Source organism: Notolepis coatsorum (assembly GCF_963971535.1).
Source record: "Notolepis coatsorum genome assembly, chromosome: 12".
Classification (NCBI taxonomy): domain Eukaryota; kingdom Metazoa; phylum Chordata; class Actinopteri; order Aulopiformes; family Paralepididae; genus Notolepis; species Notolepis coatsorum.
The window spans coordinates 28,641,510-28,667,643 of record NC_140176.1 but is presented as its reverse complement, the minus strand read 5'-3'; the positions used below and the strand labels follow the sequence as shown (position 1 = coordinate 28,667,643).

At 43.2% G+C, this 26,134-nt stretch overlaps 2 protein-coding genes across 2 annotated transcripts in view; both read left to right on the top strand.

Annotated features, from left to right (window-relative positions):
• Window positions 1-610, top strand: part of LOC311237813 (hyaluronan-binding protein 2-like) — a gene marked incomplete at both ends in the record, with an annotated part of 32,766 nt that extends 32,156 nt beyond the window's left edge. Inside the window, one exon of the mRNA XM_084325790.1 lies at window positions 452-610. Within this exon, the coding sequence (XP_084181916.1) occupies window positions 452-610 (159 nt within the window). The remainder of the gene's footprint in view (window positions 1-451) is intronic.
• Window positions 611-6,680: 6,070 nt separating this feature from the next.
• Window positions 6,681-24,613, top strand: LOC311237812 (hyaluronan-binding protein 2-like; the record flags this gene model as incomplete). Its single annotated transcript, XM_084325789.1, has 11 exons — window positions 6,681-6,772; window positions 9,444-9,525; window positions 9,918-9,930; window positions 10,036-10,125; window positions 17,919-18,069; window positions 19,077-19,168; window positions 20,025-20,268; window positions 21,052-21,194; window positions 21,763-21,900; window positions 23,164-23,306; window positions 24,455-24,613. The coding sequence occupies 11 exons, from the start codon at window positions 6,681-6,683 to the stop codon at window positions 24,611-24,613; spliced, it is 1,347 nt and encodes a 448-aa protein (XP_084181915.1).
• Window positions 24,614-26,134: the final 1,521 nt, after the last annotated feature.

The following is a 26,134-nucleotide window of genomic DNA, read 5'->3' as shown; positions in this document are numbered from 1 at the left end:
TTAATTAATTACAAATCCTGTAATTAATTAGATACATCTTTTTAATCGCCTGACAGCACTAATATCTATATCTGTACATATCCCTTACCTACTCTTACTAGTTACACTGCTGGCCAGTATGACTTACTACCATAGTGTCTTTATACCTGTATCACTGTACATATTAATACTACAACTCTGTACATACATCTGATTAGCACTATTACTCAGTAGTACTACTTTATATATTGTATACCCAGTTTAATCACCATGTACATTGTATATTACTGTTGCACTTTACTGCTACATTTGCACTCTGGTTGGATGCCAAACTTATTTTCGTTGTACTGTACTTGTGCTGTATGGTGATAATACATTTTGACCCTAATCTAATCTAATACTATTGTATAAATAATTTACCCTTTTTTGGTGGAACCCCCCCCCCCCCCCCCCCCCCCCCCCCCCCCCTCAGGGAGACTCTGGTGGTCCTCTGGTCTGTGAACGTAACGGAACCCACTATGTAACCGGGGTGGTCAGCTGGGGAGAAGGCTGTGGCAAGAAGTACAAGCCTGGTGTTTACGCCAACGTACGCAACTTCATCGACTGGATCGCCGCCCATATCATCTCATAGAGAGCTGTTATGTAGTATGTGAGTGTCTGGTAGTACAACAGTGTATGGTAGTATGTCAGTGTATGGTAGTATGTCAGTGAGTGGTAGTATGTCGGTGTGTGGTAGTACTGTATGTCAGTGTATGGTATCAAGTCAAGTCAAGAGTTTTATTTGTCACGGCATACAAGTATACAATGAAATGCGGGTGATCTTGCCCGCAACGATGTGCAATACAGTAGTAACAACATATAATGGAATCCAATAAAACAACATTGTGCAATAAACAGGTAACATAGTAGGGCATATCGGTATTTGTACATAAGTTGTTTACAGAGCATGGAGGACATGCTAGGTCCTTTGGTAGTGCAATACACTGTTACTGTTACTATACTATTTTTAAAGTGACCTTTCCTTAGTATGTCAGTGTATGGTAGTATGTCAGCGTGTGGTAGTATGTCAGTGTCTGGTAGTATGTCAGTGTGTGGTACACTGTAGTATGTCAGCGTGTGGTAGTATGTCAGTGTCTGGTAGTATGTCAGTGTTTGGTCAAAGGTGCTACATTCCTGTATCATAGCCATCTGGTTAAAGCTGCAATAACTATTTTCTGACTACCAGAGGGCGGCGAGTCGCCACTATAAATGAACTCTGTTTCAAAACGAAGGTCTAATATTGCCTCCCGCTGCTCATCTGAAAGGTTTTTCTTTCCAGGAACTGTTAATGACTCATTAACACTTTCAGTGCCAACAACGAGATTTCTCGTTAGTTCATGCCAACCAGTGCCAGCCGACGAGAGATCTCGTTTTGAATCTCTGTTTTTTAATTATCGATTTCCATAAATGTTTCATCAATCTAGCCTCATGTTACCAGTGGGGATCTGTCTGAGCTCGAACAGGGAAAATACCGCCCCCTATCGTCTCTCCGGATGGTACTGCACCCCCATTGGATTGGATTGAATGAAACGCATGGAGAAAAAAAAAGTCCTGCTTCCACATTTTACTTGTCAGGCATGTAATCCGAGCCTACTGCAGTCATCGCCCACCATCAGAACAGCGGAGAATATGTGTTTCCAGTACCCAGCGTTGGATCAATAAACGCGATCGATATTTTGAATGGCGATCAGGAATTGGAATAATCTTTTTGGAGAACATCTGATCTGAGGTAAGGAATCTATTTGACCAGTCTTGGGATAATCAGAGCTATTATCACCTATATATCAGCGTGTGCCGTGTATATGTGTGTGTGTGTGTGCGATCAGGAAATAAGATAATCGATTTTTCAGCCCGCTTCTATAGCGTGCATAAGTACACATACTATCGATAATCTAGCGTTTATTTGAAAACTATTCATAAATAGGCCGAAAAATTACAACGTGTTTTGCGTATTCCAGTGTATTCCAGTAAAGGGCGATTATCACAGAGCGTTTTTCAAAATGGTATAAAACGGAAATGAACTGATTAAAAAACAATCCGTTTCGACAATGTTGACTGCAAACAAGTCATTGATAAGCAACGGTCATATTAGACACATAGCCATAATTTAAGATATAGTTTATGTGTTCGCAAATATGAGAGCCCTGTCATTGAATCTCTTGAATCTTGAATCTTGAATCTTGAATTGAATAGAGCGGTGGCACGCAACGGGGTTCCTAGGCACCGCATGGCTGGCACGGAAAGTGTTAAGGTTGATATGTTGTTGTTTTCACTGTTTCACTGAGCTGTGTGCTTCAACTGTTTCACTCAAGAACTTTCAAACCAAGTGAATCTATACAAGACAAGAACTTTTGTAATATGTGTGAAATTATTGGCAGAATAATTCAGCTTTCTTTTTTTGGGTGCTCCTTTAATGGCTATTTACTAAAAATGAATGCAAAATGATTTTCTTTCCCCCAAAATTGTTGATATAGCCACCAAATTTGACATTAGCCTAGAGTAGCTTCATCAACTGACACTGAAAGGGTTTCTAATATGCAAATGTGTGCATTGTTAGTGAAAAATGCTTTTTGAATAATGTTAATGACAAAATGAATAAAGGTCATGATACAAAATAGTTTGCATTTGTGTCCATATTCACATATACATATTCACACTACACATTTTTGGAAAGACTTTTTGAAGACCAAATGTTGTTTTTATAAAGAAAACATGTATAGTGTATGCATCAGGTTAAAGAGAAACAGATGTATTTATGTTGAAGAGCAATCCTCTTTATTTAGCTAGCAACAATAGTAATAAAATAATTTGTGTCAATAGGTTTGAATGGAAAGCTAGACGGGGCATCAAACACCAGTATTACATCCATCCCACCTAGGAGATACACATCAAACAGCTAAATAGACCTTCAAGGTAGAAGCTAACATGTTGTCAAACAGGCTACGTTCAGACTGCAGGCAGACATACAGTGTTTTTTCATTACAGTGTGAACAGCAGAAATCACATGAAATCTGATATTTTCCATTCTGATTTGGGCCACTTTCACATGTGTTGTCCTAAATCAGATACAGGTCTGATGTGTTTTAATTATCTGGCCTCCACTGCACATCAACTTATAAATTAAGCCATAAACTGTGACTTCAGTGTCCTCCATGTTCACGCACATTGTTATTGTTCATTAATTTGCACATGTGGGTCGGTTCAGGAGCAGTGACCCGTTCACACTGGAACCTGATATTGGACACGTTTAAAAAAGAAATGGCAGAACCCAAGGGGTGTGGCAGGTCATCGCTCTCAGGCCTGCAGACCAATAAGAAGCTTTTTTTTTTAATTGATTTGTAATTGTAGAGTACATGATACAATAAAAATATGTGCATCTCAGACAAACAACATCAAGGATAAAAACACAATAAAGTCTGAGGACTTGTTTACATTGTGGCCCTTGGTCTCAGACAGACAACTCAAGACAACAACTTTCTCCATTCAAACCCCTGATGTGTCTCTGGTACAATCACTACATTTAGTAAAGGATTTCTCCATAGCCTTCTACAAAAACCTAGGGGTCCGCAAAGACGACTTCAAACTTGAAATGGTAACAACAGATCAAGTACTAAAAAAACTGAGCGCCCTCCAACCTAACAAGGCCACTGGCCATGACAATATCCCCTCCAAATTCCTCAGAGACTCAGCAGCCGCCATCACCCCAGTCATCACCCACATAATAAACCTCTCCATAAAACAGGGACACGTCCACAAAGACTTCAAAATTGCGAGAGTGACCCCCCTGCACAAAAAAGGCAGCAAATTAGACCCAGGCAACTACGCCCTGTTTCTCTTCTTACCTCCATCTCGAAAGTCATGGAAAAGATTGTCTACGAACAGGTCGAAAAGTCAAAAAACGAATCTACGAATTCCAATCTGGCTTCAGAACATCCCACTCCACTGAAACACGCCTTCTCTATTTGAACGACCACATCAAACAAGAGGTGGACACGGGCAAATACTGCGGCATGGTCATGCTGGACCTCCAAAAGGCTTTCGACACTGTCAATCACTCCATTCTGATTGACAAACTAAAAGCGATTGGTTTTCATCAGTGAGCTGGATGCAATCCTACCTGGAGGGGAGAGAACAGATGGTGGAGGTAAACGGTACACTACCCCCCCCCCCCCCTCCCAGTGAGCTGTGGTGTTCCACAAGGAAGCATACTAGGACCGCTACTGTACCTAATTTATGCAAATGACATGTCATCAGCTGGTGACTGCAACTTGTTCCTGTTCGCGGACGACTCAGCCCTGCTGGTCTCTGACAGGGACAAGTTACAGGTTGAAAAAGCCCTCAGCTCTGAACTTGGCAGAATCTGCACCTGGCTTGCTGATAACAAACTAACATTACACCTGGGTAAAACAGAGTCCATTCTCTTTGGATCAAATAACAAACTCAGCAAGGCCAACGGCTTCTCTGTTACAGTGGGTGACAATATTGTCACAAGGAAAGATGATATTACATACCTGGGTTCCATCCTAGAGGCAAATCTTTCCTGTGACAAAATGGCAACCAATGTAATAAAAAAAGTCAACCAACGAACACGATTATTGTACCGGATATCCTCTCTGGTATGAATGAATGAATGACTTTATTTGACAATATAAAAATAACATGTGACAGAAAGCACAGTCAGGAGATACTGCCAAGGATGTACACAAGAAAGCTCAGAGCTTATTTCCATTGTGGTCCTTGTAGGGGGGTAGGGGAATGAGATGCTTAGACATGCATCATACAGATGTAACGGATGTACCGCGATAGTGTGACTACGGTACATAGAAGTAAAACTCACTCCCCAGAGGCATCCAAACTGAGCGCTTAGGGAGAAATTCCTTTCTTGGCGCAGCGGTTTGTGATGTCGCCCGCAGTGCGGACGCCCGGGGTTCGACTCCCACTCAAGGCATGGTCGAAGTGTTTGGCAGGTACAGCGTTGTACCGGCTACACAGACATGACATCACAACACATCACATATACCATTTACATACATAACAGACGCATAAACATGCAAGGGTGCCTTTTTGCTGAGTGTCTAGGTTAATTATAGTCCCTTTTGAGCCATGTCTTTAGGCTGGACTTGAATCTAACAGCATTGATTTTCAGGTCACTGGGCAGACTGTTCCAAAAGACAGCTGCAGAATACAAAAATGACTCCTTCCCCATACAACTCCTGAATCTGACTGGCACAAAGTCAGTTGAGCTACGCCTAGTTGGGTATGCATGGGTGTCCCTGATTCGGTTAAAGTAGTTGTACAAAGTACACTGGCACTACCCCGTGCACGATTCTGTGAACTAGGCACATCCCTATTTGGTTGACTCTGTCTTCCACCTTTAGCCATCTCATGTTCTCAAAGTGTGATGGGTCACGGTGGGTTCGGGCGGGTAGCCTTAGTATTACCCTGATTAGCTTGTTTTGTGATGTCTGTAGTTTTATTTTCTGATTTTTGGGGGCGCTGTTGTACCAGGAGCCACACAGGTCATAGATAGTGACACTGTATGAGTGCTCCAGCAAGAATTTTCATCGCTGACTGATCTAAAAAATGGGAGATTCTGGCTAGGTATCTAGTCCTGTTATTGATCTTTGTAAGTACTTGTTGAGCCATGCTTTCCCCTGATAAGCTGTTTTCCAGGATGCAACCAAGATATTTCACAGATGTTTTGTCGGTGAGAACAGTATCTCCTATTCTAATGTTAAAACCTGGCGATTTTCTGAGCCTGACCTTTGACCCGAATAGGATGGACTCAGTCTTCCCCACATGGAGGGACAGCTTGTTGTAGCCTTGCCAGTCACTAACCTTCTCTAGTTCTGCACTCAATATCTGCTCAATATATTTGTCTTTATGAGACACTAGTAAGGCGGAGTCATCCGCATATAAAAAAATGTCACATGAGCAAGCTGCTTTCAGGTCATTAATATACAGGAGAATAGGAGCTCATTTGCTCATATACACGCCCAGGATGGAAATAGGTCTGTAGTTACCCGGTTCCAATTTGTTTCCCTTTTTGTGGAGAGGAATAACTCTCGCCGATTTCACTCACTTTCCTTAAAAACAAGAATACCCTGAAGACTCTAACAGGAGCACTCATTCAAGGGTACTACGACTATGCTTGCACCTCATGGTACCAAAGCACCTCAAAGGCACTAAAAACAAGATTACAAACATCACAACAAACTGGTCAGACTACTGCTTGACCTTACTCCTAAAACCCACCACACCCCTGCCCATTTTGACAACCTAGGATGGCTTAGAGTAGACGACAGAGTACAGCAACTTGCAATAATAATAATAATAATAATAATAAATGTATAACGCACCCTACATTCCTGAGAGTCTCAGAGTGCTACATAGTTTAAAAGAATAGAATACAAATGGATATATAAGAAAGAAGAACACATAGCAGAACAACATATGAATAAGACATAAAAACTAATAAAAGGCCTCTCTAAAAAGGTAGGTCTTGAGTCCACGTTTAAAAGTATTAACAGTTTGTGGTGCTCTCAGGTGGTTGGGGAGAGCATTCCATAGTCTGGGCGCGGCCGAGCAGAAGGCTTGATCGCCCATGGTGTGCAGCTTAGTCCTGGGGGATTTGAGGCGGTAGGCTGTGCCTGAAGTTTATCATGGAGATGTTGTCTAACCGCAGTTTTGTCCTACACACCAGCGATGGCCAGCGCAGCAGGCTCAGAAGACTGAGGAACGGTGTCCCACAGGGGTCAGTCCTTTCTCCGATGCTGTTTAATATTTACATCTACGATCTCCCAGTCACAGCATCCAGAAAGTACGGCTATGCGGACGATCTTGCCATCATGCTGAGAAGACCCACATGGAAGGCACTGGAGGACGGTCTTAACCAAGACATGGACATCCTAGTAGCCTATCTACAAAAGTGGCGCCTACAGCTCAGCACCAGCAAGACCGTTTCAGCAGCATACCATCTCTGCAACAGAGATGCCAAGAGGGAACTGGAGGTATATGCTGACCACAAGCGTCTGGAGTCCCAGCAAGCCCCTAAATACCTTGGCGTGCGTCTGGATCGGACACTGTCCTTCAAACAACACCTCGAAGATGTCAGGGCAAAGACAACATCAAGGGTTGCGCTGATCCGACGCCTCGCAGGTACAACCTGGGGAGCCACTGCCAAGACCCTTCGGATATCCACCCAAGCCCTGGTCTTCTCGGCAGCAGAGTACTGTGCCCCAGTCTGGAGCAGAAGCCTGCACGTTAAAAAAGTTGATGCGGCTACTAACAACGCCCTCCGGATCATCACTGGATGCCTGAAGGCTACACCCGTCTTCCTGCTGCCAGTCCTTGCAGGAATCGCACCAGCTGGCCTACGACGAGAGGCTGCCACTCTCGCCCTAGCAAGGAAGGCAGTGAAGCATGACTGGCACATCCTACACAACACCACAACAACAACAGCACCTATGAGCAGACTCAAGTCCCGCCACCCCTACAACAAGGTGGCACAAGAGATGCTCCGTTCCACCACTGAGGACCTATCCAGAAATGGATGGCTGGCGGCAGCCTGGAAGAGAGAGTGGGAGAGTGCTGGGCCAACCCGTATCCACCACCACATCTGGGATCCAGGAGATGGCGCCACAGGAGACGATCTTTCACGCCGGCAATGGGTTCTGCTGAACCGTTTAAGATCTGGGGTTGGTCGCTTTAAAGCATCATTAAAGAAGTGGGACCTGGCAGACAGCGCTGCATGTGAGTGTGGAGACCCTGAGCAGACTGTTGACCACATCCTGACCATCTGCCCCCTATACAAACCACCCTCGGAAGCCAGCCTCTTTGATGTGGGACCAGAGTTAAGGGCATGGCTACAAGATACGGAGTTGGACCTCTGACGTTACACGAAAGAAAGAAGATGGTACCAAAGCACCTCAAAGGCACTAAAAACAAGATTACAAACATCACAACAAACTGGTCAGACTACTGCTTGACCTTACTCCTAAAACCCACCACACCCCTGCCCATTTTGACAACCTAGGATGGCTTAGAGTAGACGACAGAGTACAGCAACTTGCAATAATAATAATAATAATAATAATAAATTTATAACGCACCCTACATTCCTGAGAGTCTCAGAGTGCTACATAGTTTAAAAGAATAGAATACAAATGGATATATAAGAAAGAAGAACACATAGCAGAACAACATATGAATAAGACATAAAAACTAATAAAAGGCCTCTCTAAAAAGGTAGGTCTTGAGTCCACGTTTAAAAGTATTAACAGTTTGTGGTGCTCTCAGGTGGTTGGGGAGAGCATTCCATAGTCTGGGCGCGGCCGAGCAGAAGGCTTGATCGCCCATGGTGTGCAGCTTAGTCCTGGGGGATTTGAGGCGGTAGGCTGTGCCGGAGCGGAGGGAGTGTGAGGAGGACTGGGGGGTGAGGAGTTCCTTGAGGTAGGCAGGGGCACCACCGTGTACACACTGGTGAGTGAGGAGGGAGACCTTGTACTCGATCCTGTGTTCCACGGGGAGCCAGTGAAGTGATCTGAGGGTGGGGGTGATGTGGTCATATTTGCGCACCCTCATCAGGATCCTAGCAGCACTATTCTGGATGGTCTGCAGTTTTTGAATGCTTTTACTAGGGATCCCGATGAGGAGTGCATTGCAATAGTCCAGCCTGGAGGAGACGAAGGCGTGGACAAGTTTCTCAGAATCTGCCAGAGTGAGTGAGGAGCGGAGTTTTGAGATGTTCCTGAGGTGAAAGAAAGAGGTCTTGCAGATGTATTTGATGTGCGTCTCGAATGAGAGGGGGGGGTCCATTTTCACGCCCAAGTTCGTGACAAGGGTGGAGAGAGGAATGTCCTGGCCGGAGATGGTGGTGATGGTGGATGACCGGACCTGGAGTGGGGTACCAATGGGCCTGGTCTACAAGGTCTACACTACACCACTAAGGTACCCATGTACATGTCGAAATACTTCCAAAAGGTCAGTGAATACCACGACCACAACACCAGAGGGAGTTCCACAAATCATGTCGGATCCAAGTGGAGGCTTGCTCAACACAGTCTAACAGGGTGTTGAACCCAAGTTCACAGGCTGGTGAAAAGGGAAAACGGACAGTCAACAAATGAGGGCATCGGGGCACAACATCATCTACTCTACTGTACATTCATTGTTGCCATGGCACCAGCTAATGGGGATCCGTAATAAAATCAAATCAAATCAAATTGTTTTTGACTTGTTGATTTGTGATGTAAAAGAGGCTAAAAGAACCAGTTAAAAGCAGTAGAACAGGTAAGTCAGATGTGAACTCTGGGTGGATCGATGCAGTTTGCTGATTGACAAGATGTGTGTTTGTTCAGGAAGCAGGATTTCAGGGCATATAAAGCTCAAGCTCTGTTTCAACATTGTGATGTGTTGCATTACAGCGTTGCTCACGGCAACATGATGATCTGCGTGGCTCTTCTCCTCAGCCTGACTGTGCTGCTGACCGCAGGCTACGACCCAGCTGTAAGTTATTCTATCTATCTATCTATCTATCTATCTATCTATCTATCTATCTATCTATCTATCTATCTATCTATCTATCTATCTATCTATCTATCTATCTATCTATCTATCTATCTATCTATCTATCTATCTATCTATCTATCTATCTATCTATCTATCTATCTATCTATCTATCTATCTATCTATCTATCTATCTATCTATCTATCTATCTATCTATCTATCTATCTATCTATCTATCTATCTATCTATCTATCTATCTATCTATCTATCTATCTATCTATCTATCTATCTATCTATCTATCTATCTATCTATCTATCTATCTATCTATCTACATCTTGTTTGCATTATTTCTAAATTGTTGTCCTGTTCTCTGCTGTTCTGTCGTTTCAGTTGGACACAGAGTGTGAGAACATCCTCTACTGTCTCATTTACATAACAGCAAAATAAAATACATTACTGATTGTGGATTTCTTGTCGGTATTCATGGGTTATTCTCTTTCCTCTGCAGATATTGATTATGGACTAGACTATAACCTGGAGTCACCATTCGACACCCTGGACACAAATGACTGGTGGTATGATCTCATCGACGAATCAAGTGAGTGGCATCTGAGATGTAGATGTTCCTGTGTGAATGTCTTATATAATCTGACCTCTGAACTCTGACCTCTGTTGACTATACTCAATGTATACCTTCTACTGCCTTCACTGTCTACAACTGCCTTACACTGCAATCACAACTACCTACCTCAAACTATAGTCTACAAATATAACTCTGTATGATAGCCATGTACAATAATACTGTATATACCGTATATATTTTTCAACACCTGTCTGAATATACTTGCATATATTCCTGTTTACATACTTGTAGAAACTATATCTATATCTGTATATATCCCTTCTTTAAGCATTACATCACGCGCAGGAGTGGTTTGTGAACAATAAACCATGCCTAGGGGTGGTTGTTAGACCCCCCTAGGCATGGTTTATTGTTCACAAATCACGACTGCAAGTGGTGTAAAGCTGTTATACAACTGCCACATTAATCCAACCTTATTTCTATACAATAAACACACATTAATCGAAGGTTTATTGAAAAAACCATCCGCCAGAAAAAGTAGTTCCCGCAACTACAAAAAAGACAATTTGCCTCCATGTGGAAGCAGCTTGAAGTGCATCCAACCAAACTAACACATCCAACTGTGTATTATTGGAATGATTGAGAGAAGTTGCCTCATGTGGAAGCAGCTTGAAGTGCATCCAACCAACTAACACATCCAACTGTGTATTATTGGAATGATTGATTGAACATTTTATTACCAGATGCAGAATGGGTACAATACAGTACGGCTCAATACACACAATTGTTAAGGGAATGCAGACCTACTTTCCATAGAACTTCATTCTTAGATGCTTCTATAGAAGGTAGGTAAAACAAATTAAAAAGTTTTCTTTGCCCTATAGGAAAAAAACTTTTTCTTCACCCTATTTTTTTATTTATTTTTTTAAACCTACTGTAGAGGGCCTAAACTTAACCAGTTGGAAACCAAGCGTACAGTAATAAAATTAGCAATCAATCAATCAATCAACTCAATAGGCCATGCTCACTTAGAACAGCGCAGCACCCAGCTCTCTCTCTCAGTCTGACTATCCCCCGCGTTGCAGGCAGAGTGTGTGTGTGTGTGTGTGCGTGTGTGTGCGTGTGTGTGTGTGTGTGGGGGGGGTGTGTGGCGGTGGGTGGAGACTAGAGCGAGCGCTGACAGTCGAAAGGAAAAGAAATTGAAAAAAAAAATGAAAATTAATCAATCAATCAATCCGCGATTTTTCTTTTGTTACAGAATGATTCAAGACCCATCAATTACATCATCCAACATTGTTTAAACGACTAAGACATTCACTGTGACAGAATCGCTTGATATTTAGTCGTTTAGTCGCTATCAACATATCCATTTGTAAAGATTATTGTCCACCTTCTTGTGATCCGGCGGAGTGATGTGATGTGGTTCGGTTGTGGGCGGGTCCTGGGCCAGCAGCGTGGAATTGTTGCCAATAAAGACGTGTAAAATGACTGTTTCAGCCAATCAGAATCGAGAAATTTGCATGCCGTTGTATAATACTAGTTATACCACTGGCCAGTATGACTTACTACCATAGTGTCTTTATACAGTGCCAACTCTGTACATACATCTGATTAGCATTATTCCAGTTGAATCACTTGTACATTGTATAATACTATTGTACTTTACTGTTACATTTGCACTCTGGTTGGATGCCAACTTATTTTTGTTGTACTGTACTTGTGCTGCATGATGACAATATATTTTAATCTAATCTAATCTAATCTAACCTAATCTAATCTATTCTAATCAAATCGAATCTAATATGATGATTTCAAGACAAATTCCTCAAAGTTACCAGGCGCAGGGACGTGCACAGGACTTTAGAGGGGCAGGTGCTCAAAGGCTGAAAAGGGCACTATACCTATGTGTGTTTTAACCGGGCGTGCGAAGCACGATTTTTAAGGGCCCTTTTCGGGGGCGCGGGGGGGGGGGGGGGGGGGGGGGGGCTTTTTATGCTTTTTGGGGGGTTTTGGTGATCAAATATTGAATATTGAACTATAATAATCAGTGCAGGAGCTCACTTATCCTTGAAAGACACTTTTATCACTGACTTTCTCCATAAATGTTCAGGGGGGAGGGAATAAGTGCTTACCCTACAGACCCCAAGAAGTGCTGTATATTCTGTATTGTTTAATATAAATGCATTTTTTATTCCAATCCCGATTTGTATTTGAGATTCCCAAATCCCATCGGACTTGACTTCTTCGTGTCCCTCAATGAGTGTAATACCAGCATTCGACTGTATGCGCCAAAGGGCAGGTGCTCAAGCACCCCTTGGGCTCTATGTGTGCACGTGCCTGCTCAGGGGCCCCCAAAATTGGCCATTTAATTTTTCGTTTTTGAGGACTGCATACTTTTTTTGCAAACCAAAATACTATACTTTATACTTAATGCACATGCATGAGCCTGGTCTCTTTTGAAAGATGACATTCTGAAGTTTCTGATACAGAAAACTCACTTTTAGTGCTAATGAAATAGAGTAACATAGGTCTGAACTTGAGTTGTAGAAAAACGTGGGAAAATCATCCTCAAGAGGGCCCACATGTGGGCCGTTGCATGTTGTTTTATAAAGAAAACATTTATAGTGTATGCATCAGGTTAAAGAGAAACAGGTTTATTTATGTTGAAGAGCACTCCTCTTTATTTAGCTAGCAACAATAGTAATAAAATAATTTGTGTCAATAGGTTTGAATGGAAAGCTAGACGGGGCATCAAACACATGTATTTCTCAAAAAATACTTTAATAATAATAGACTTCTTTGCCATTTTCAGACGTGTGTCTTCCCAGCCCATGCCTCAATGGAGGTTCTTGTGCGGTTGGGACAAATTCTGAAGAGATCTGCACTTGTCCTGAGCCTTATACAGGCAAGAGGTGTCAAACAGGTAAGAATTCTAACATATTCACACCATTAAAGCGTAGAGGTGTCACATTCTATTGTTACAGTGTAGAGGAGTCACATTCTATTGTTACAGCATAGAGGCTTCACATTCTATTGTTACAGCGTAGAGGTGTCACATTCTATTGTTACAGTGTAGAGGACTCACATTCTATTGTTACAGTGTAGAGGAGTCACATTCTATTGTTACAGTGTAGAGGAGTCACATTCTATTGTTACAATGTAGAGGTGTCACATTCTATTGTTACAGTGTAGAGGAGTCACATTCTATTGTTACAGTGTAGAGGAGTCACATTCTAGTGTTACAGTGTAGAGAAGTCACATTCTAGTGTTACAATGTAGAGGTGTCACATTCTATTGTTACAGTGTAGAGGGGTCACATTCTATTGTTACAATGTAAAGGAGTCACATTCTATTGTTACAATGTAGAGGTGTCACATTCTATTGTTACAGTGTAGAGAAGTTACATTCTATTGTTACAGTGTATAGGAGTCACATTCTATTGTTACAGTGTAGAGGACTCACATTCTATTGTTAAAGCATAGAGGATTCACATTCTATTTTTACAGCGTAGAGGAGTCACATTATATTGTTACAGCGTAGAGGTGTCACATTCTATTGTTACAATGTAGAGGTGTCACATTCTATTGTTACAATGTACGAGGCTTACAATGCAATAATCACAGTGTAATAATCAATGTAATAATCACAGTGTAATAATCACAATGTAATAATCACAGTGTGAGTGTAGTAGGTGTCAGGTGGCAGTAGAATCAATGAGATTAGCACTAGATTCCAATACCACAGTCACAGGCAGGGTAGCCGGCTGTTATTAATATGTAATAATAATGTGTTTAACATCTTTTCGAGAGTCAGACAAGAAAATAGATACCAATTTCCTTTATGTGCGTTCAGTAGAAAGCTATCCGGCCGCAAGCTAGCCTAGCTTAGCACAAATGAATGGAAGCGGATAAGGACCATTAGCCTAGCTTAAAACTCCGGGAGATGTGTTTTTGGCCAACATTTGTGCTAAGCTAGGCTAGCTTGCAGCCGGAGAGCTTTTTACTGAACGCACAGAGAGGAAATTGCTATCTATCTTCTTGTCTGACTCTGGAGAAGACGGCAAGTGCATTTCCCATATGTTGTCCCATTCCTTTATGTGAATATAGTTTGTGCACAAAGTAAGAATACATATTTAATTGGATCAGTTCTACCTGTATCTCATACTATCTTGTCTTGGAATCTCAGTGAAAAACGTTTGCCAGAACATTCAGTGTGGTCAGGGTGACTGTGTCGTCAACTTGAAGGAAGCACCATATTACATGTGCAAATGCAGACCTCCTTACCAGGGCAGTGACTGCAAAGCATGTGAGTACACACAACTCTCTCCCCCACTCAGCACGTGAGTACACACACCCTCTCCCCCCACTCAGCACGTGAGTACACACACCCTCTCCCCCCACTCAGCACGTGAGTACACACAACCCTCTCCCCCCACTCAGCACATGAGTACACACACCCTCATCCCCCACTCAGCACGTGAGTACACACAACCCTCTCCCCCCACTCAGCACGTGAGTACACACACCCTCTCCCCCCACTCAGCACGTGAGTACACACACCCTCTCCCCCCACTCAGCACGTGAGTACACACAACTCTCTCCCCCCACTCAGCACGTGAGTACACACACCCTCTCCCCCCACTCAGCACGTGAGTACACACAACCCTCTCCCCCCACTCAGCACGTGAGTACACACACCCTCTCCCCCCACTCAGCACGTGAGTACACACAACCCTCTCCCCCCACTCAGCACGTGAGTACACACACCCTCTCCCCCCACTCAGCACGTGAGTACACACAACCCTCTCCCCCCACTCAGCACGTGAGTACACACACCCTCTCCCCCCACTCAGCACGTGAGTACACACAACTCTCTCCCCCCACTCAGCATGTGAGTACACACAACCCTCTCCCCCCACTCAGCACGTGAGTACACACAACCCTCTCCCCCCACTCAGCACGTGAGTACACACAACCCTCTCCCCCCACTCAGCACGTGAGTACACACACCCTCTCCCCCCACTCAGCACGTGAGTACACACAACTCTCTACCCCCACTCAGCATGTGAGTACACACACCCTCTCCCCCCACTCAGCACGTGAGTACACACAACCCTCTCCCCCCACTCAGCACGTGAGTACACACAACTCTCTCCCCCCACTCAGCACGTGAGTACACACACCCTCTCCCCCCACTCAGCACGTGAGTACACACAACTCTCTCCCCCCACTCAGCACGTGAGTACACACAACTCTCTCCCCCCACTCAGCACGTGAGTACACACAACTCTCTACCCCCACTCAGCATGTGAGTACACACAACCCTCTCCCCCCACTCAGCATGTGAGTACACACACCCTCTCCCCCACTCAGCACGTGAGTACACACAACCCTCTCCCCCAATTCAGCATGTGAGTACACACAACTCTCTCCCCCCACTCAGGACTTAAGAGACCCCACTGGGGCAGGACTAGGCTGGGTATAAGACTAGAGGAGAGACTGGAGCAGGACTAGGCTGGTTTTAAGACTAGAGGAGAGCCTGGATCAGGACTAGGCTGGGTATAAGACTAGAGGAGAGACTGGAGCAGGACTAGGCTGGGTATAAGACTAGAGGAGAGACTGGAGCAGGACTAGGCTGGAGCAGGACTAGGCTGGAGAGAAGACTAGAGGAGAGCCTAGAGCAGGACTAGGCTGGGTATAAGACTAGAGGGGAGCCTGGATCAGGACTAGGCTGGAGCAGGACTAGGCTGGAGAGAAGACTAGAGGAGAGCCTAGAGCAGGACTAGGCTGGAGCAGGACTAGGCTGGAGAGAAGACTAGAGGGGAGCCTGGAGCAGGACTAGGCTGGGTATAAGACTAGAGGAGAGACTGGAGCAGGACTAGCCTGGAGCAGGACTAGGCTGGAGAGAAGACTAGAGGGGAGCCTGGAGCAGGACTAGGCTGGAGCAGGACTAGGCTGGAGCAGGACTAGGCTGGAGCAGGACTAGGCTGGAGCAGGAATAGCCTGGAGCAGGACTAGGCTGGAGCAGGACTAGGCTGGGGATACAGAGGGCTGAGTCCAGGCAGACTGGGGCAGGGGTCCAGAGGAGAGGCATGTGGAGATAAAAAAACAAGAAATACAGTATCAGCAAAAAACTGAATACTGCTGTGTGAGATGATGAGGGCTAGACAGGAGATGATGAGGGCTAGACAAGAGTGAAGATGATGAGGGATATACAGGAGAGGAGGAGATGGTGAGGGCTAGACAGGAGATGATACGGGCTAGACAGGATATGGTGAGGGCTAGACAGGAGAGGAGGAGATGGTGAGGGCTAGACAGGAGATGATACAGGCTAGACAGGAGAGGAGGAGATGATGAGGGCTAGACAGGATATGGTGAGGGCTAGACAGGAGATGATACGGGCTAGACAGGAGAGGAGGAGATGATGAGGGCTAGACAGGAGAGGATGAGGGCTAGACAAGAGTGAGGAGATGATGAGGGCTAGACGAGTTAAGAGATGGTAAGGGCTAGACAGGAGTTAAGAGATGGTGAGGGCTAGACAGGAGTTAAGAGATGGTGAGGGCTAGACAGGAGTGTAGCTGATGGTGAAGGCTAGACAGGAGTGTAGCTGATGGTGAAGGCTAGACAGGAGTGTAGCTGATGGTGAAGGCTAGACAGGAGTGTAGGAGATGGTGAGGGCTAGACAGGAGTGTAGCTGATGGTGAAGGCTAGACAGGAGTGTAGGAGATGGTGAGGGCTAGACAGGAGTGTAGGAGATGGTGAGGGCTAGACAGGAGTGTAGGAGATGGTGAGGGCTAGACAGGAGTGTAGGAGATGGTGAGGGCTAGACAGGAGTGTAGGAGATGATGAGGGCTAGACAGGAGATGATGAGGGCTAGACAAGAGTGGAGATGATGAGGGCTAGACAGGAGAGGAGGAGATGATGAGGGCTAGACAGGAGATGATGAGGGCTAGACAAGAGTGGAGATGATGAGGGCTAGACAGGAGAGGAGGAGATGATGAGGGCTAGACAGGAGATGATGAGGGCTAGACAGGAGATGATGAGGGCTAGACAGGAGATGACTGTATGCTTTGTTCATATATGTGAATACTGGATGTCTGGTTTGTCTCAGTACCATCCTCTGTCTGCGACCCCAATCCTTGCCTGAATGGAGCCAGATGCATCCAGGGAAACCGGCGTTACAGCTGCGCCTGTCCACATGGATACACCGGGAGATTCTGTGAAACTGGTAAATAGTTTTACAAAGACATCTTAACACCTTTGTTAAAGCAACCAAAACACTTTAATAATCATAAGACTTATATAAACCTCATTTGGGTGTAAGAGCTCTCAATGCTAGAATATGAACCTCATTTGGGTGTAAGAGATATCAATGCTAGAATATAAACCTCATCTGGGTCAAAGATCTCTCAATGCTAGAATATAAACCTCATGTTGATGTAAGAGCCCTCAATGCTAGAATATGAACGTCATTTGGAGCGTAAGAGCTCTTAATGCTAGAATAAGATAAGATAAGATAAGATAAGATAAGATAAGATGATCCTTTATTAATCCCATTGGGGAAATTCAGGTGTTAAAGCAGCATGGGGGGGGGGGGGGGTACAGGGGGGATACAGAGCTTTACAGTCCTATACAGTCCAGTATCTATATATACTATAGATACAATATAAAATATAAATACAAATACAATATAAAAAGTACAAAACAAGTTAACTGTGATTGTGTTTCTGAGATAAACCCCTATATTGTATGAGGAATTTTATATATATATACAGTATATATAACATACTTCTGGTCAATTGTCCCCAGCCCCCGATCACTGCTACGAGGGAAAAGGTGACACGTACGCAGGCCTGGTCAGCAAGACGGACACAGGAGAGGAGTGTTTGGACTGGAACTCCTACTTCATCCTGGTGAGATCAGGAGACGAAAGCGCCGTTGGACCTCACAACCACTGCAGGTATTTTCCTTTCTTTTATATCTTTTAAAGTGATATATTTATTATTAAAGTGATATCTTCATCTTTATTTCTAAAGTGATATATTTATCTTTATTATTAAAGTAATATCTTTATCTTTATTATTAAAGTGATATATATCTTTATTATTAAAGTGATGTATCTTTATTATTAAAGTGATATCTTTATCTTTATTATTAAAGTGATATCTTTATCTTTATTATTAAAGTGATATCTTTATAGTTTGCACGGTTTTAAAAAGATATCACCGTGGGAGAAGTCTTGAGTCCTCTTCTTCTCCATCCCTACCTCTGGCATTGTACATATTGATGTTACTGATGAATACAAGCAATACAAGAGACAATACAAGCTGATATGTAATTATTAAATGTTTTTAATGTAAAGTTATTATTAAATGTAAAGAGGGTCTAGTGAAAACTCTGATCTCCAGCTCTTGTCCTGCTTCCGCTCTGAAAGAGAAGGTTTCCTATACCGTTACCATGAAGCATATGGTTCACTTGGGACATTTCTCTGTGTTTAAAGGTGCTACTAGGAGGATTTTGACAACAACATAATGTAAAGTTTCTGCAGAAACATATTGAGACAGATGAGACTAAAATACAACTGATGAGACAGCGATGAGACATCTGATGTCCTCTATTTTATATCCATACTCAACACGGTCTCATCACAAAATGTAAATAAACTACCGACCACAGGAAAAAAGTTGTGTATGTTTTAGCCATAAGTAATATATTTACATTTCGTATTGCCAAAAGTCCAAAACAAACTGAGTGTCTTGGTAGTCTTGAGGTAAAGTATTTTCTGAAAACGTTAAAAGTTCAAATCTTTCGAATATGTACTTATGTACTTATTTGTAAATACGTCAATATATTACTTATGGCTATAACATACAGGTAACAACATACAACATGTACCCTTTTCCTGTGGTCGATAAGAATTGTATTGACATTATTTGAAGTGAGATCAGGCTGTGATGTTGTGACCAGGAACCCAGATGGTGACGACAGACCCTGGTGTTACGTCAAGAGAGCAGGGAAACTGGAGTGGGAGTACTGTAACATCAAGCAGTGCTCTGGAGGTGCTGCACACACACACACACGCACGCACGCACGCACGCACGCACGCACACACACACACACACACACACACACACACATACTGTACATACACAAATATACACACACACATACTGTACATACACACATATACACACATATATACACACTCACATGCATACACACACACACACACACACACACATATACACACATACATACATACTTATATACACACACACACACACACACACACACACACACACACACACACACACACACACACTCATCCCTGTTAGACACACTCAACCCTGGTAGACACACTCAACCCTGGTAGACACACTCAACCCTGATAGACACACTCAACCCTGATAGAGCCACTCAACCCTGGTCAACACAGTCAACCCTGATAGAGCCACTCAACCCTGGTCAACACACTCAACCCTGATAGACCCACTCAACCCTGATAGACCCACTCAAACATGATAGATCCACTCAACCCTGGTTGACCCACTCAACCCTGATAGACCGACTCAACCCTGGTAGACCCACTCAACCCTGATATATCCACTCAACCCTGATAGACCCACTCAACCCTGGTCAACACACTCAACCCTGGTATACCCACTCAAATCTGATAGACCCACTCAACCCTGGTATACCCACTCAACCATGATAGACACACTCAACTCTGGTAGATTCACTCAACCCTGGTATACCCACTCAACCCTGGTATACCCACTCAACCATGATAGACACACTCAACTCTGGTAGATTCACTCAACCCTGGTATACCCACTCAACCCTGATAGACACACTCAACCCTGGTCAACACAGTCAACCCTGGTAGACCCAACTCGCAAATTCCTTTCCACCCAGCTGAATCCACACCCAGCCCGCCCGAGGAGACGGCCCCCCAGTTCACCCAGTGTGGGAAGCCCCGGCCACTGCCCTCGACTGCCCACTCGGGCCGGATCCTCGGAGGTGTCAAGGCCCGACCCGGGGCCCACCCATGGCAGGTGTCCCTGCAGACCCGACCCAGAGGCACGTCCTTCCCCTTCAGCCACTACTGTGGAGGAATCCTCATCGCCTCCTGCTGGGTCCTGACCGCCAGCCACTGCATGTAAAGTACCTGAGAAGAACCATGCACAGCCCGCTTACAGAGGAGTTACCAGCGGCTGGACTTGAAGGAAATGTGTACTTTGTACAGTAATTAACTATAGATAACATTCTGCCATTAGATGTCGCACTAGAGCACCAGCATGTCATTTATCCAATCGGGTGCATTCCACGTGTGGGAAATAAGATAAGATAAGATATTCCTTTATTGATCCTCTTAGGAACATTTTGGCATCATAGCAGCATGGGGGGGGGGGGTACATGTATGGGCAGGGTTATAGTAGAAAGACATAAATATAGGCAATATAATTAACTCTGAAAATTTTATTATGAGAAAATTAAAAGGAGCAGGTGAGGGTTTGTATGCATCGGTTATATTATACGTTACAATAAATATAGGCAATCAAAAATGTTAATCTGGATATACTGTATATGAGTATGAGTAAAAGTAAACAGTATACACAAGGTTGGGAAGTAGGCAGGGGATACATGCCTGCAACATGTAAACAACAACATTAACAACAAACAACAAAACTTTATTTTTTTAATGATTACTCTACATAAAAATGTTATAGCACCTTTAACTTCATGACGAAAGTCTTTCTCTGGTCTGCATCCCCTTAACAATTGTATGTATTGAGCTGTACTGTACTGTACCCATTCTGCAATCTGTTAATAAACTTTTCAATCAATCAATCAATCAATCAATCAATCAATCAATCAATCAATCAATCAATCAAACCAGAAGCAGTTAACTACAACACTGCTTCTTCATCTGTTCCTGCAGTGATGGTGCTTCTGACATGCAGGTGGTACTGGGGGGGGTGAACATCAACAAGGAGGAGCCCTCTGACCAGACCGTCCCGGTGAGACAGGCCCTCGTCCACGATGCCTACAGAGCCACCCCCGACGCCCTGTACAACGACATCAGTGAGAGAAATACTACCTTAAATAATACTGTCACATTGTAACATAATTTAACCCCCGACGCCCTTTACAACGACATCAGTGAGAGAAATACTACCTTAAATAATACTGTCACATTGTAACAAAATTACCCCCCCGACGCCCTGTACAACGACATCAGTGAGAGAAATACTACCTTAAATAATACTGTCACATTGTAACAAAATTACCCCCCGACGCCCTGTACAACGACATCAGTGAGAGAAATACTACCTTAAATAATACTGTCACATTGTAACATAATTTAACCCCCAACACCATTTACAATGACATTGGTGAGAGAAATACTACCTTATATAATACTGTCACCTTTATAACGATCACTGGTGGTCATATTCAAACTCATTCACTCTCAATTACTGTCAAACTAAATTAATAAAAGAGTTTTTGGATGTGTGTTATGTGCAAAGAAAACCAGCATTGTTTTTTGGTGAAGTGCCCCTTTAAGACATTAAACGAGCCAGGTCTTACCCACAGCAGCTAGCTTTAAGGCTGGGTGTAAAGTACTAAACAAGCTTCCTGCCCTGTGCAGCCCTGCTCCGCCTGGAGGAGACAGCCGGCCCTTACTGCGCCAAGGAGACCCGCTTTGTGAAGACGGCCTGTCTGCCAGACCAGCCCTTCCCTGCCAGGACCCAGTGTGTGGTCTCAGGATGGGGGCGCACCGAAAACAGTAAGACCCCTTCACACGGTCTTGACAATTAAGATAAGATAAGAGAGTCCTTTATTGATCTCCTTGGGGAAATTTGGACGTCATAGCAGCATGCGGGAGGGGGGAGGGGAGGTACAGGTATGGGCAGGGTAATAGTAATAGTAGAAAGACAATAATATTAAATATAGGCAATAAAATGTACTTATTAACTTATTAATCAATAGAAATATGAGGACAATTAAACAGGGTAAACAATATAATTAACTCTGAATAGAGAAATATGAGAAAAATAAACAGTGTAAACTATATAATTTACTCTGAATATAGAAATATGAGAAAAATATACATTGTAAACAAAGATGCAGATGAGAGTCTGTATGCCCTATCAGTTATATTATACATCACAATAAGATTAGATTACATAAGTGTGAAGCCCTTACTTAACTGTGGTCTGCAAAGCTGCTACCTCGTCTGACCACGTTGATAGCCCGCCTTCCACTTTCTTAGCCTTCATTTTGTCAATCTCCGTGTGGACTACAGCGGTATTATTTTGTATTTCCACTTTTACCGCTTGTAACTCACTTTTAAGAAAATGTAAGTCTTCGGAAAGTGCATTTTTCAGTTCCGATTTTATTACCGTTGAAATGTCCGCTCTCAGCGAGAGAAGAATCTCTGATTTCAAGGCTGTGGTGTCCATCACTGGCGTTCTTGGCGTGGGCGGGTCGCTACTGTCGGCGGGACAGCGGGACTCGATGTCGGGGCTGCGTTGGACCTAGTAGTGGAGACTTAAGAAATATATTCGGAGCAGAATTCCCAAAGTTTTGTGGAGTAAAACGCTCACTAACTTAAAATAAAACAGAAGTTTGACGAGAGCTCAAACTAAAAGCATGCTACTCCATTGTCAGCTCAACAGTGCACCCCCCCCCCCCCTTTTTTTTTTTTTTAAAGCTAGGCTAGTGGAAAAAAAAATCTGAAATATAACCAGTCCCGCCGACAGTAGCGACCCCACCCCCGCCAAGAACGAGCCTTGAAATCAGAGATTCTTCTCTCGCTGAAAACGGACATTTCGACGGTAATAAAATCGGAACTGAAAAATGCACTTTCCGAAGACTTACATTTTCTTAAAAGTGAGTTACAAGCGGTTCAGGAGAGGGTCTGTACCCTAACTGGCATGACTAAACATGGTGGAATATCCCTTTCAATTCTCACTGTCAATCTTTCAATCTCATGTATCATTTCATTCTCAGTCTCATGTTAACTCTGGTTGTGATTCCCGTCTGTCAGGGACCTCTAGCAGCCAGCTGCTGGATGCTCGCGTCCTCCTGATTTCTCAGGAGCGCTGCATGGGACCGACCGTCTACGGCCCCATACTGGACCACAGCATGTTCTGTGCAGGCGTCATGCAAGGAGGAATCGACTCCTGCCAGGTGTGTACCTCCTCCTCAAGTACTTATTAAAGGTGCTATAGATAACATTTGTATGTAGAGTAATAGGAAAATGTAGGAAAATTATTTTTCCAAGTCCAGTGAGCTTACACAAATTGAAATCGAGTCAAAGCTATTCCAAAGAAAGTAGTTTGTTTCTGTTCTGTGATCACAGAAGTTCCTCAGTTCAAAGTTCAGGGAGCACACATGTACATATGAGCGTCTGAGCAGAAATTAGACAGAATTGTGGTCACCTGCATCCAGGAAAACACAGGTAGTTCTCATGGGAGATGCAGCCTGGGAGGATGAGCTGCACCTGGCCGAGCGGAACCTGAGATACTTTGTTATGAGAGAATTGGTCGTTAAAGTGGTTCCAGACTAAATATGTACGCTGGTTTAGGGAAAGGGATAGTACACGAAATATTGTAAATAAGAATGTAAGAGGATGAACATATACATTTACATGTACATTTAGTCATTTAGCTGACGCTTTTATCCAAAGCGACTTAGAAGTTCTGTACGACAAGTCATCAGGAAGGGCACAACTCTATCAGCTGAGTAACAATGTCATATGATGGCAAACGGTACCGGAGCATCCGCACAAGAACCAGCAGATTCAGGCACAGCTTTTCCCCACAAGCCACAAGACTCCTGAACAAGGACAAGAACAGGAGATAGAATGAATGAATGAATGAATGAATGAATGAATGAATGAATGAATGAATGAATGAATGAATGAAAACTTTATTTAACAGATTGCAGAATGGGTACAATACAGTACGGCTCAATACATACAATTGTTAAGGGGATGCAGACCAGAGAAAGACGTTTGTCTTGTTTACATCAGGGTCCCCCATTTTCAATTCATAGCCCTATCAAAAAACTCATGAACACACACCTCTTAAAGAAACTCTTGAACGTACACACACACACACACACACACACACAAACACGCACCCTGCACTGCACCTTAACATGCACATACACTATACGCAAGACACTTTCTGTAAATAATTGACTATTTTATTTGATCTCTCTGTCTCTCTGTCTCTCTCTCTCTCTCTCTCTCTCTCTCTCTCTCTCTCTCTCTCTCTCTCTCTCTCTCTCTCTCTCTCTCTCTCTCTCTCTCTCTCTCTCTCTCTCTCTCTCAGGGAGACTCAGGTGGTCCTCTGGTGTGTGAGAAGGATGGAGTACACTATGTAACCGGTGTGGTGAGTTGGGGAGAGGGCTGCGGTAAGAAGAACCGCCCCGGTGTCTACGCCGACGTATACAACTTCCTGGACTGGATCAAGAGAAAAACCAACCAATGAGATCAGTCTCATGATGTGTGTGTGTGTGTGTGTGTGTGTGTGTGTGTGTGTGTGTGTGTGTGTGTGTGTGTGTGTGTGTGTGTGTGTGTGTGTGTGTGTGTGTGTGTGTGTGTGTGTGTGTGTGTGCGCGTGTTGTGTGTGTGTGTGTGTGTGTGTGTGTGTGTGTGTGTGTGTGTGTGTGTGTGTGTGTGTGTGTGTGTGTGTGTGTGTGTGTGTGTGTGTGTGTGTGTGTGTGTGTGTGTGTGTACAGGAGAGAGCATTGTGCAGAGAGGGTACAAGAAAAGATTTTATGTTTTAGGAGTAGCTAACAGCTGAACTCACTTAAAATATGTAAATAAAGTACTAGTCCACCACAGGAAAAAGGGTGCATCATGTACGTTATGTTATAGCCATAAGTAATATATTTACTTATTGTATCAAAATGTGTACGTACATATATTTTTTACATATACCGGTATTCATATATATCTTTTTTAAACTCTTTATGTTTTCTGAAAACTTTTAAATTCCCCTGCTGGGGATGGAACCCTGACCTTAACCCTAACTTTATGTCTTAACCATAACCAATAAGTGAATGTTAAAACTAACCTTAACGCTAACTATAATCATAGTTAGATAGTGGTGAGAACACTCACCCACGACTGCAATGGTTGTTGGTTCATCTCCTGGATGCAGCATTTGTTTTGGATTTTTTCCGATATATACTTATAACTAGTGCTGTCAGGCGATTAAAAAAATGTATCTAATTAATTACAGGATTTGTAATTAATTAATCTAATTAATCGCATTTTAATCGCATAACCATTTTAGGCCTGATATTCTATATTCTATAATCATATTTCAAATGGCATGTGTCCGGATGGCAGAATTCAGTACTGTATCTACAAAACCTTCTGTTTAATCATCTTCCATTTATTCATTTGCTTAGATTTTTCAGGTCTGGTAAATTTTAGCATGGTGTTATTCACAGTTAAAGATAACAAATTTTGTATTGATATTCTCATTTGGTTCATTACAATTTACTCAAGCCTAGTAACAGACACAGTATTTCTGACAGTGGGAATACATTCCCTGAGATGTCCCTAGAATCAGATACCAAGATCATGCAAATGGACCATGTTAAAAAATATATATATATTTTTTTGTAATACATTTTTAGTTCATTTTCATAACGCGATAATTTGCTGTGTAATTAATTAATCTAATTAACGCAATAAACTGACAGCCCTACTTATAACATAACTAGAGCTGTCACGATTCGTCCACCAAAAATATGCTGTGCTGGCACAAGCACTACCATAGCGTGGAGTGGAGAGACACACAATATAATAATTCATGGAGATATACTAAAAAGCTATTTATCATTTTTGGCTGGTAAAAAATCTCTCTGGCTGGTAGTTCTTTAAATCTAAAGCTAAAAAGTAAATTGTGTTCCCTGTTTTTCAGCATTTAGCTACAAGCATGGATACATTGTATGTAATGATAAACAATTGTTGATTTTTCGGGTAAATTAATCGTTTA